Raw genomic sequence first — 12100 nt, forward strand, 5'->3', positions numbered from 1 at the left:
CTGATTATGCTTCTCTTTGCTTTACTGCAAACATACAGCAGCCAATGAAAACAACTTTAAACAGCATACCCCCCGAAAGTACAACCCACTCACTGGTATGCACCAATCACCATTAGTCCATATACTGTATATAGTCCATGAAGCACATAATAACTTCCTCTTTCTTTGCTGCTGCTGCAGCGAGTTAAGTGGTTTTTACATTCTATTTCTGATATGTGATTAAAATGTTCGTATCTTTACAAGGCGCGACTGTCAGCCGATTGCTCACGATTATTGGTAGTTGTTAGCGCGCTCGGCGCGCGATAATTATTTATTTGTGTGTTGCCCTTTATTTGTTTTTGCTTGCCGCATTGATGGTTGAGCGCTCATGCGCTTGCGGTTCGTTCACGCGTGTTGCGCGTTTGTTTCGGCCCAGCTTGGGCGCTGATGGCTTGTGTGTGGAGTGCTCCGGCGCTTAGGGGGCAATACTCCGTTGTGGAGCGGGAGCAGGACAGACGCGCGCTGCGCGCTTTAGAGAGCATTCCGCTTTTTGTTGCCCTGCGGGCCGCGCATGCGCGAATGCCCACATCGGCCTTTTCATTACCGATTGGGTTTTCGCGCTGCTAGGACCGCTTCTGCCTCAGCCCTCAGTCCTTCGAACGCCCGACGGGGCGCAAAAGCATACCAAGGCCCTGCCTTAGGAGGTAATAGGGGTGGCTACCTCCACATTGATTTGACTACACTGAGGCATTTGTTCGTGATTCTATAGATTTCTGTTTAGCTTCCAGTGTCACCCCTGGGCTTCCCCCCCCCTGAAGTTCCTCCAACCTCCTGAATTACTGAGATGGCGTACTATGCCGAGGAGGCAGATCAGTGGGCTGAATATGCAGATGAGGTGCAGTATGATGAGGATGAGCACCAACTGGAGGAACAGCTCTTGGAAGCCCTTGATTCCCACGTCCAGGGTTCAGTGAATAAGGCATTGGTTAATGCATTGAAGCCCTTTACTAAACCATTGCTAAATTATGGCAAGCGTAAATTTAAGTCACACCATGGTGGACCCTCTTATCACCAATCTTCGGAGGTGCTTGCCAAGATGGCAGCGAATGTCCTTGATGACCATGGGGGCTATGGGAGTTCTCGTCAGTCTTCTTCTTCTCAATTCCATGACGATGACACCTCATCCTCCCTACCTGACACTTCTGATTCCGATCAGTCTGAGGCGCCTAAGAAGGCATCTAAGAAAAAGCGCAGATCGCAATCCGTGAATCCTCTTCCTCCCAGCAAGAATTTGCTCTTCAATCCTAGTAATATTATACACCCTAGATCCACAGAATGGGTGCCTTGTGTGGGGGTAGCACACTACGTACAGGGCAATATCAGACAGGGCTTTGTGCGCTCGGTTCTTAGATCGGAATGTCCCAGGCCGGCCCTCTTGCGCAAGGTGATGGAGACCCCAGAACTGGACCCCAATATGGCCACCTTCCTTAAGAAGTTCTCTAAGGACCCCAAGAAGGGATTGGACAGGGCGTGGAGGGGCTGTCAGGACAAGCTCCTTGACGTGTGCGGGCCCCTCACGAAGATTTTGGACAGGGCAGTGCAGGCCAAGGAGTCCAACACGCCACTGGATACGACGGAGGTCCTGGAATGGGCGCAGAGGGCCCTCTGCTTTCTGGGAAATGCCAACTACGCTGTGTCTACGGAACGGCGCCGTTCTTTCCTCATGCGGATCGATACACAACTTGCAGATATGGCCACTTCGGAGGCTGGGATCATGGCAAATGGCTTGCTCTTTGGAGATAAGTTTGTAAAAGAACTGGGCAAATATGTTTCCACCTTTTCGGCTCTCGACAAGGTCCAGAGCAACATCAAAAAGGTCTTTAATGCGGGCCTTTTTACCAGGGCCGGTTGCAACAGGGGTCGAGCGCCCGGCCGTGGCTCCAATCAGGCCTCAAGAGGTTCAGAACAGCGTGGACGTGGAGGCCCCCATCGCTCCAACTTTTATCCAACCAGAAATCGTGGGGGTAGAGGCAGAGGCCAGAAAGGAGGATACAGAGGTAACAACAATGACAGAGACACCTCTTATTCAGGTAAACTTTCTTCAGGAGGGAGTGGTCAAAGTGGGGGGTCGGATTGCTGGTTTTGTCCACAGGTGGAGAACCCTGACAAGCGACCCTTGGATTTTACAGACAGTGAAGGGCTTTCAGATAGAGTTTTACAATACTCCCAGGCAGGCTCAATCTCCTCACCCTCTTCATTTTACCCACGTCGAGAGGTCTTTCATAGATGACGAGGTTGCATCCCTGTTGCAGAAAGGAGCTATTGTGCGGACTTCGCCACACGCCCACGGGTTTGCCAGAACGGTGTTTCTCGTCCCCAAAAAAGATCAGGGTTATCATCTGGTGTTGAATCTCAAGGATTTCAACTCTTGGGTAGTGTATCGCCATTTCAAAATGGAAGGCATACACTTACTCTGGGATTTACTTCTAGAAGGCGATTGGATGATGCGTCTAGATTTAAAAGACGCCTATTTGGCGGTTCCCATATTTCCACCCCACAGGCGGTTTCTGCAGTTTCAGTGGGGAGGCGCTTGGTACGTTTTACGCTGCGCTGCCATTCGGAGTTTCGTCCGCCCCTTGGTGTTTCACCAAGCTTCTCAGGCCGGTGGTGCAATTTCTGAGAGAGTGGGGGTCAGGCTTATCATCTACTTAGACGATATCCTGATAATGGCCCAAAATGTTGCTACAGTTCTTCGTCATCTGGCTCTGACGACGCAGCTCCTTCAGGAGTTGGGTTTCGTCATCAATGCGGACAAGTCTGTCATGACGCCGTCTCAGTCGATGGAGTTTCTGGGGTTCCAGGTGGACTCAGTCACGGCTCAGCTGTTGTTGCTGCTCAAGAAATGAATTGCCATCAAGAAGGAGTTGAGGAAAGCTTTGTCTGCGCAGACTATATCATTGGGGACTTTAGCCAGATTGGTGGGCCTTCTAGCCTCGTCCATCCAGGCTATTTTTCCGGGTCCCCTCCATTACAGGGCACTCCAGAGGTTGAAGATATTACATCTCCGCAAAGGCCTCAGTTATACAGAACAGATTTTGTTGACGCAAGAGGCGAGGACGGAGATATCATGGTGGTTACAGCACATGGATGTGTGGAAGGGCAAGGCCATTTTTGCGTCAGTCCCAGAAATAGTAATCGAGTCGGATGCCAGCAGATGGGGCAGGGGAGCCCGGTGTGGGTCAGTGGAGACAGGGGGCCGTTGGTCCCAGGAGGAGTTGAAACTCCACATAAACTGTTTGGAACTCTTAGCGGGTTCTTTCGCAATTCGGACTTTGTCACCACTCAAGGCCAGTTGCTGTATACTGCTTTGAATGGACAATGTCTCAGCAGTCCGATATATCAATCATCTGGGTGGCACGAGGTCACGGTTACTGGTGGAAATAGCCAAGGATTTCTGGCATTATTGCCTTTAGAATCACATGTCGGTGACAGCAGAGTACATCCCGGGCTGCACCAACGTGGTAGCGGACTGGAATTCTCGCTTCCTGCGGGATTCCAGCGATTGGCATCTCCATCCCCAGGTGTTTCACCAGCTCGATGCCAAATGGGGTCCTTGTACAGTGGATCTTTTCACCTCCAGACTCAATGCACAACTGCCCCTATTTTACAGTTGGCGGCCGGACCCTCTAGCGAGCAACTCGGACGCCTTTCATCAGTCGTGGACGACGGGTATGCTTTATGCGTTTCCCCTGTTCGCCATGATTCAGAGAACTCTGGCTCAGGTCCGCAGACAGAGGGCGGAGATAATTCTGGTATCTCCATTTTGGAGAGCACAGGCGTGGTTTTCAGCAGCGCTGGCCCTGTCATGTGCTTTCCCAGTGCGACTGCAGTCGTTTCCTGAGATTCTGACCGACCCGCTAGGTCAACCTCATCCGTTGGTCCTTCAGGGTCGTTTGCCTCTTATGGCATGGAGACTTTCCGGAGACGTTGGCAAATGCCGGGAGTTTCGGAAGACACTTTGTATTTTTTGTCCCAGTCCTGGGCCCCATCTACAAATATGCGATATGAGTCTGCTTGGCGTCGATGGGTTAGTTGGTGTGCTGAACGGCAAGGGGATCCCTTGGGATCCGGTGTCCATATGATCGTTAACTTCTTGTCTGAAATGGCAAATACAGGTCTAGCCTATAGGACGATCAATAATTTCAGATCAGCAATCTCGGCGGGTCATCCGCATGTGGATGGCAAGCCAGTGGGAGGACACCCACTGGTCTGTAAAGTGGTTTGTGGTATCAGACTGGTTAATCCTCCCACTCCGCGGTACTCTCAGTTGTGGGATGTGAATGTGGTTTTACGTTTTATTAAGAATTGGCCGGCGAATAAAGGTCTTTCGCGTAAGCAATTATCGGCCAAGCTGACTCTTTTGTTATGTTTGATCTCATGTAGGCTATAGGGGCACGTCGGGGCGGGCTGTCTATGCTAAAGTGTCTAGCTCTTCCTTACTAGCGCGGGGACACACCGGGAAGGTGTTACCAGGCACTTTATAAACTGTTTATTATTATTATTATTATTATTTATGTAGACGTGTTTCTGATGTTCGTGCCCTGGACATAGCAGGTAGTGTGTTTACTCCCTCGGGGGTTTCGTTTACCATTTCTAAACACACTAAGTCTAATTCTAAGTGTATTTCTTACCCTGCATTCCCTCATCACAGTAAATTATGTGTGGGTCAATGTTTGAAATGTTATGAGGACTCTACTCGAGAGTTTAGGACTGATGTTGCAGATAAATTGTTGATTTCTTTACAGAAACCTTTCCGCCCAGTCTCTGCCGCGACTCTGGCTAGGTGGGTCTCCTGGTTATTGCAATTGGCAGGTATTGATACTGCAGCCTTTGGCGCCCATTCAGTGAGGGGAGCGATGGCTTCCAAAGCTCTGGCTACAGGTTCCCGCTTAGAGGATATTATGACTGCGATGGATTGGTCTTCTGATTCGACATTCAAAACGTTTTATCATAAACCAATTGTAGATGTTGCTACTAATGTGGTAGGTCATCTTTAAACTAGCATAATCAGAGCCTCCGTGGACTGACATAGAATAAAAAAAATTCTAGCTATCGCGACAGAGAATTTTCGATTCTATTAAGGACACGGAGGCGAAGATTATCCCACCCATGAAACAGTATGTTGAGATATAACGTTGATTTCGATCATTGTGAATAATGATGTTGACTATGTGTCTTTCTGTGGGTTTCATCCCGCCCATTGGTTTGCTTGCATACCTTTGATGTATGGGTATTACGACTTCTTTTCTCGTTTCAGGAGAACATAACAAACCGGCATAAGGCATTGACAACAGCGACTCTGCGTCTGGAGATGATGTTCCGTGGTCATGTTGGGACCCTCGCCGATGGAGGATTGGAGATCCAGTGTTTGGCGATCAAGTTTGGACTGTGTTAAAAAGTTCTGTTGCAAAGAAAGAGGAAGTTATTATGTGCTTCATGGACTATATACAGTATATGGACTAATGGGGATTGGTGCATACCTGTGAGGGGGTTGTACTTCCGGGGGTATGCTGTTTAAAGTTGTTTTCATTGGCTGCTGTATGTTTGCAGTAAGGCAAAGAGAAGCATAATCTGAGCCTCTGTTGTTCTTAATAGAATCGAAAATTCTCTGTTGCAAATGCTAGAAATGTTTTTATTCAGGCGACAAATATCCTGAAGCCATGAGGCAAGAGCTACCAGCCAATGACAGGCTCTGTTAGTGGTGGGAAAGAATGGCGCCCTCCGATTGGCTCGCTGTGCTAGCCTCCCATTGGTTCGGTGAACGCTTCTAAATGGATTTGCTGGATGGAGTTCAGGTCAAGAGTTCGTTAGATCAGACTCTTCGGAGACAGCGCTTTGTGATTGGCTGGCGGAGCCTGACCTAGCTCGGTCACGAGCTCGGCGGCTCGGGACTGGCTGGGAGGCTGCCTGTCATTCGTTGATTGGCTGACGGGCGCGGGCAGTTCACGTGTCACGAGGCCGCAGCGTCCAGCTGCTGCGCGTCCGGCACTTCCGCGTGTGGGCGTGGCTCTGGTGACGTCAGCGCAGCGCGCCTCACCGGCTGACAGACTCTGGAGGCCGCGCCCGGGCCTGAGGCAGGAGGAGGAGGAGCCCGACACCCCCCCCCCGTGGACGAGAGAACCCCCACCCCGAGCGGCAGAGCCCCCACCCCCGGCCGGAGCGGCAGAACTCCCCACCCCCCCGCCGGAGCGGCTGACTTCCGGGTTCACCCTACCTGAGCCACCCGGGCCGTACCGACGTCACCGCGCGTCACCTCCGGTGTGGGACCGCCTCAGGTGCATGTCCGGGAGCCTTGGAGTGAGGGCCGCGCCCCCCCCTGGCAGGTGAGTGAGTGATGGGGGCCCCGGGGGGAGGAGGAGGGGTCCCTGGGCTGCTGAGGGGGGCTGCATGCCACCGCACCCCTGCCCTTCACATGGCCCAATGGGGCTCCATGCCACCCTGCCCCTGAACTGCATATGTGCCCAGGGGGCTCCATGCCACCCTGCCCCTGGACTGCATATGTGCCCAGGGGGCTCCATGCCACCCTGCCCCTGAACTGCATATGTGCCCAGGGGGCTCCATGCCACCCTGCCCCTGAACTGCATATGTGCCCAGGGGGCTCCATGCCACCCTGCCCCTGGACTGCATATGTGCCCAGGGGGCTCCATGCCACCCTGCCCCTGGACTGCATATGTCCCCAGGGGGCTCCATGCCACCCTGCCCCTGGACTGCATATGTGCCCAGGGGGCTCCATGCCACCCTGCCACTGAACTGCATATGTGCCCAGGGGGCTCCATGCCACCCTGCCCCTGGACTGCATATGTGCCCAGGGGGCTCCATGCCACCCTGCCCCTGGACTGCATATGTCCCCAGGGGCTCCATGCCACCCTGCCCCTGGACTGCATATGTGCCCAGGGGGCTCCATGCCACCCTGCCACTGAACTGCATATGTGCCCAGGGGGCTCCATGCCACCCTGCCCCTGAACTGCATATGTGCCCAGGGGGCTCCATGCCACCCTGCCCCTGGACTGCATATGTGCCCAGGGGGCTCCATGCCACCCTGCCACTGAACTGCATATGTGCCCAGGGGGCTCCATGCCACCCTGCCCCTGAACTGCATATGTGCCCAGGGGGCTCCATGCCACCCTGCCCCTGAACTGCATATGTGCCCAGGGGCTCCATGCCACCCTGCCCCTGAACTGCATATGTGCCCAGGGGGCTCCATGCCACCCTGCCCCTGGACTGCATATGTGCCCAGGGGGCTCCATGCCACCCTGCCCCTGGACTGCATATGTGCCCAGGGGGCTCCATGCCACCCTGCCACTGAACTGCATATGTGCCCAGGGGGCTCCATGCCACCCTGCCCCTGAACTGCATATGTGCCCAGGGGGCTCCATGCCACCCTGCCCCTGGACTGCATATGTGCCCAGGGGGCTCCATGCCACCCTGCCCCTGGACTGCATATGTGCCCAGGGGGCTCCATGCCACCCTGCCACTGAACTGCATATGTGCCCAGGGGGCTCCATGCCACCCTGCCCCTGAACTGCATATGTGCCCAGGGGGCTCCATGCCACCCTGCCCCTGGACTGCATATGTGCCCAGGGGGCTCCATGCCACCCTGCCACTGGACTGCATATGTGCCCAGGGGGCTCCTTGCCACCCTGCCCCTGGACTGCATATGTCCCCAGGGGGCTCCATGCCACCCTGCCCCTGGACTGCATATGTGCCCAGGGGGCTCCATGCCACCCTGCCACTGAACTGCATATGTGCCCAGGGGGCTCCATGCCACCCTGCCCCTGAACTGCATATGTGCCCAGGGGGCTCCATGCCACCCTGCCCCTGGACTGCATATGTGCCCAGGGGGCTCCATGCCACCCTGCCCCTGGACTGCATATGTGCCCAGGGGGCTCCATGCCACCCTGCCACTGAACTGCATATGTGCCCAGGGGGCTCCATGCCACCCTGCCCCTGGACTGCATATGTGCCCAGGGGGCTCCATGCCACCCTGCCACTGAACTGCATATGTGCCCAGGGGGCTCCATGCCACCCTGCCCCTGAACTGCATATGTGCCCAGGGGGCTCCATGCCACCCTGCCCCTGAACTGCATATGTGCCCAGGGGCTCCATGCCACCCTGCCCCTGAACTGCATATGTGCCCAGGGGGCTCCATGCCACCCTGCCCCTGGACTGCATATGTGCCCAGGGGGCTCCATGCCACCCTGCCCCTGGACTGCATATGTGCCCAGGGGGCTCCATGCCACCCTGCCCCAGAACTGCATATGTGCCCAGGGGGCTCCATGCCACCCTGCCCCTGAACTGCATATGTGCCCAGGGGCTCCATGCCACCCTGCCCCTGAACTGCATATGTGCCCAGGGGGCTCCATGCCACCCTGCCCCTGAACTGCATATGTGCCCAGGGGGCTCCATGCCACCCTGCCCCTGGACTGCATATGTCCCCAGGGGGCTCCATGCCACCCTGCCCCTGAACTGCATATGTGCCCAGGGGGCTCCATGCCACTCTGCCCCTGCCCTTCACATGGCCCAATGGGGCTCCATGCCACCCTGCCCCTGAACTGCATATGTGCCCAGGGGGCTCCATGCCACCCTGCCCCTGAACTGCATATGTGCCCAGGGGGCTCCATGCCACCCTGCCCCTGAACTGCATATGTGCCCAGGGGGCTCCATGCCACCCTGCCCCTGGACTGCATATGTGCCCAGGGGGCTCCATGCCACCCTGCTCCTGGACTGCATATGTGCCCAGGGTGCTCCATGCCACCCTGCCCCTCCTCCATGCCACCCTGCCCCTGGACTGCATATGTGCCCAGGGGGCTCCATGCCACCCTGCCCCTGGACTGCATATGTGCCCAGGGGGCTCCATGCCACCCTGCCCCTGAACTGCATATGTGCCCAGGGGGCTCCATGCCACCCTGCCCCTGAACTGCATATGTGCCCAGGGGGCTCCATGCCACTCTGCCCCTGAACTGCATATGTGCCCAGGGGGCTCCATGCCACCCTGCCCCTGGACTGCATATGTGCCCAGGGGCTCCATGACACTCTGCCCCTGAACTGCATATGTGCCCAGGGGGCTCCATGCCACCCTGCCCCTGAACTGCATATGTGCCCAGGGGGCTCCATGCCACCGCACCCCTGCCCTTCACATGGCCCAATGGGGCTCCATGCCACCCTGCCCCTGAACTGCATATGTGCCCAGGGGGCTCCATGCCACCCTGCTCCTGGACTGCATATGTCCCCAGGGGGCTCCATGCCACCCTGCCCCTGAACTGCATATGTGCCCAGGGGGCTCCATGCCACTCTGCCCCTGCCCTTCACATGGCCCAATGGGGCTCCATGCCACCCTGCCCCTGAACTGCATATGTGCCCATGGGGCTCCATGCCACCCTGCTCCTGGACTGCATATGTGCCCAGGGTGCTCCATGCCACCCTGCCCCTCCTCCATGCCACCCTGCCCCTGGACTGCATATGTGCCCAGGGGGCTCCATGCCACCCTGCCCCTGGACTGCATATGTGCCCAGGGGGCTCCATGCCACCCTGCCCCTGAACTGCATATGTGCCCAGGGGGCTCCATGCCACCCTGCCCCTGAACTGCATATGTGCCCAGGGGGCTCCATGCCACTCTGCCCCTGAACTGCATATGTGCCCAGGGGGCTCCATGCCACCCTGCCCCTGGACTGCATATGTGCCCGGGGGCTCCATGACACTCTGCCCCTGAACTGCATATGTGCCCAGGGGGCTCCATGCCACCCTGCCCCTGAACTGCATATGTGCCCAGGGGGCTCCATGCCACCGCACCCCTGCCCTTCACATGGCCCAATGGGGCTCCATGCCACCCTGCCCCTGAACTGCATATGTGCCCAGGGGGCTCCATGCCACCCTGCTCCTGGACTGCATATGTCCCCAGGGGGCTCCATGCCACCCTGCCCCTAAACTGCATATGTGCCCAGGGGGCTCCATGCCACTCTGCCCCTGCCCTTCACATGGCCCAATGGGGCTCCATGCCACCCTGCCCCTGAACTGCATATGTGCCCAGGGGGCTCCATGCCACCCTGCCCCTGAACTGCATATGTGCCCAGGGGGCTCCATGCCACCCTGCCCCTGAACTGCATATGTGCCCAGGGGGCTCCATGCCACTCTGCCCCTGAACTGCATATGTGCCCAGGGGGCTCCATGCCACCCTGCCCCTGGACTGCATATGTGCCCAGGGGGCTCCATGCCACCCTGCCCCTGGACTGCATATGTGCCCAGGGGGCTCCATGCCACCCTGCCCCTGAACTGCATATGTGCCCAGGGGGCTCCATGCCACCCTGCCCCTGAACTGCATATGTGCCCAGGGGGCTCCATGCCACCCTGCCCCTGAACTGCATATGTGCCCATGGGGCTCCATGCCACTCTGCCCCTGAACTGCATATGTGCCCAGGGGGCTCCATGCCACCCTGCCCCTGGACTGCATATGTGCCCAGGGGGCTCCATGCCACCCTGCCCCTGGACTGCATATGTCCCCAGGGGGCTCCATGCCACCCTGCCCCTGAACTGCATATGTGCCCAGGGGGCTCCATGCCACCCTGCCCCTGAACTGCATATGTGCCCAGGGGGCTCCATGCCACTCTGCCCCTGCCCTTCACATGGCCCAATGGGGCTCCATGCCACCCTGCCCCTGAACTGCATATGTGCCCAGGGGGCTCCATGCCACCCTGCCCCTGAACTGCATATGTGCCCAGGGGGCTCCATGCCACTCTGCCCCTGAACTGCATATGTGCCCAGGGGGCTCCATGCCGCCCTGCCCCTGGACTGCATATGTGCCCAGGGGGCTCCATGCCGCCCTGCCCCTGAACTGCATATGTGCCCAGGGGGCTCCATGCCACCCTGCCCCTGAACTGCATATGTGCCCAGGGGGCTCCATGCCACCCTGCCCCTGAACTGCATATGTGCCCAGGGGGCTCCATGCCACTCTGCCCCTGGACTGCATATGTGCCCAGGGGGCTCCTTGCCACCCTGCCCCTGAACTGCATATGTGCCCAGGGGGCTCCATGCCACCCTGCCCCTGAACTGCATATGTGCCCAGGGGGCTCCATGCCACCCTGCCCCTGAACTGCATATGTGCCCAGGGGGCTCCATGCCACTCTGCCCCTGAACTGCATATGTGCCCAGGGGGCTCCATGCCACCCTGCCCCTGAACTGCATATGTGCCCAGGGGGCTCCATGCCACCCTGCCACTAACCTGCATATGTGCCCAGGGGGCTCCATGCCACTCTGCCCCTGAACTGCATATGTGCCCAGGGGGCTCCATGCCACCCTGCCCCTGGACTGCATATGTGCCCAGGGGGCTCCATGCCACCCTGCCCCTGAACTGCATATGTGCCCAGGGGGCTCCATGCCACCCTGCCCCTGGACTGCATATGTGCCCGGGGGCTCCATGCCACTCTGCCCCTGAACTGCATATGTGCCCAGGGGGCTCCATGCCACCCTGCCCCTGAACTGCATATGTGCCCAGGGGGCTCCATGCCACCGCACCCCTGCCCTTCACATGGCCCAATGGGGCTCCATGCCACCCTGCCCCTGAACTGCATATGTGCCCAGGGGGCTCCATGCCACTCTGCCCCTGGACTGCATATGTGCCCAGGGGGCTCCATGCCACTCTGCCCCTGAACTGCATGTGCCCAGGGGCTCCATGCCACCCTGCCCCTGGACTGCATATGTGCCCAGGGGGCTCCATGCCACCCTGCCCCAGGACTGCATATGTGCCCAGGGGGCTCCATGCCACTCTGCCCCTGAACTGCATATGTGCCCAATGTGGCTCCTTGCCACCCTGCCCCTGAACTGCATATGTGCCCAGGGGGCTCCATGCCACCCAGCCCCTGACCTGCATATGTGCCCAGGGGGCTCCATGCCACTCTGCCCCTGGACTGCATATGTGCCCAGGGGGCTCCATGCCACCCTGCCCCTGGACTGCATATGTGCCCAGGGGGCTCCATGCCACTCTGCCCCTGGACTGCATATGTGCCCAGGGGGCTCCATGCCACCCTGCCCCTGGACTGCATATGTGCCCATGGGGCTCCATGCCACT

At 57.9% G+C, this 12100-nt stretch overlaps 2 protein-coding genes across 3 annotated transcripts in view; both read left to right on the forward strand.

Moving 5' to 3' along the window:
* The first annotated feature begins 823 nt into the window (after window positions 1-823).
* Window positions 824-2885, forward strand: LOC144761602 (uncharacterized). Its single transcript, XM_078646901.1, has 2 exons — window positions 824-2069; window positions 2728-2885. Exons 1-2 carry the CDS (start codon window positions 824-826, stop codon window positions 2883-2885), a joined length of 1404 nt encoding a protein of 467 aa, XP_078503027.1.
* A 3141-nt stretch (window positions 2886-6026) lies between these two features.
* LOC144762134 (cullin-9-like) overlaps window positions 6027-12100 on the forward strand; it is a 518599-nt gene continuing 512525 nt past the window's right edge. For both annotated transcript variants that reach the window (XM_078647278.1, XM_078647280.1), the window contains exon 1: window positions 6027-6362. The gene's annotated coding sequence lies outside the window, so the exon portion shown is untranslated. The remainder of the gene's footprint in view (window positions 6363-12100) is intronic.

The sequence above is a fragment of the Lissotriton helveticus genome, chromosome 6, assembly GCF_964261635.1.
Source record: "Lissotriton helveticus chromosome 6, aLisHel1.1, whole genome shotgun sequence".
Classification (NCBI taxonomy): Eukaryota; Metazoa; Chordata; class Amphibia; order Caudata; family Salamandridae; genus Lissotriton; species Lissotriton helveticus.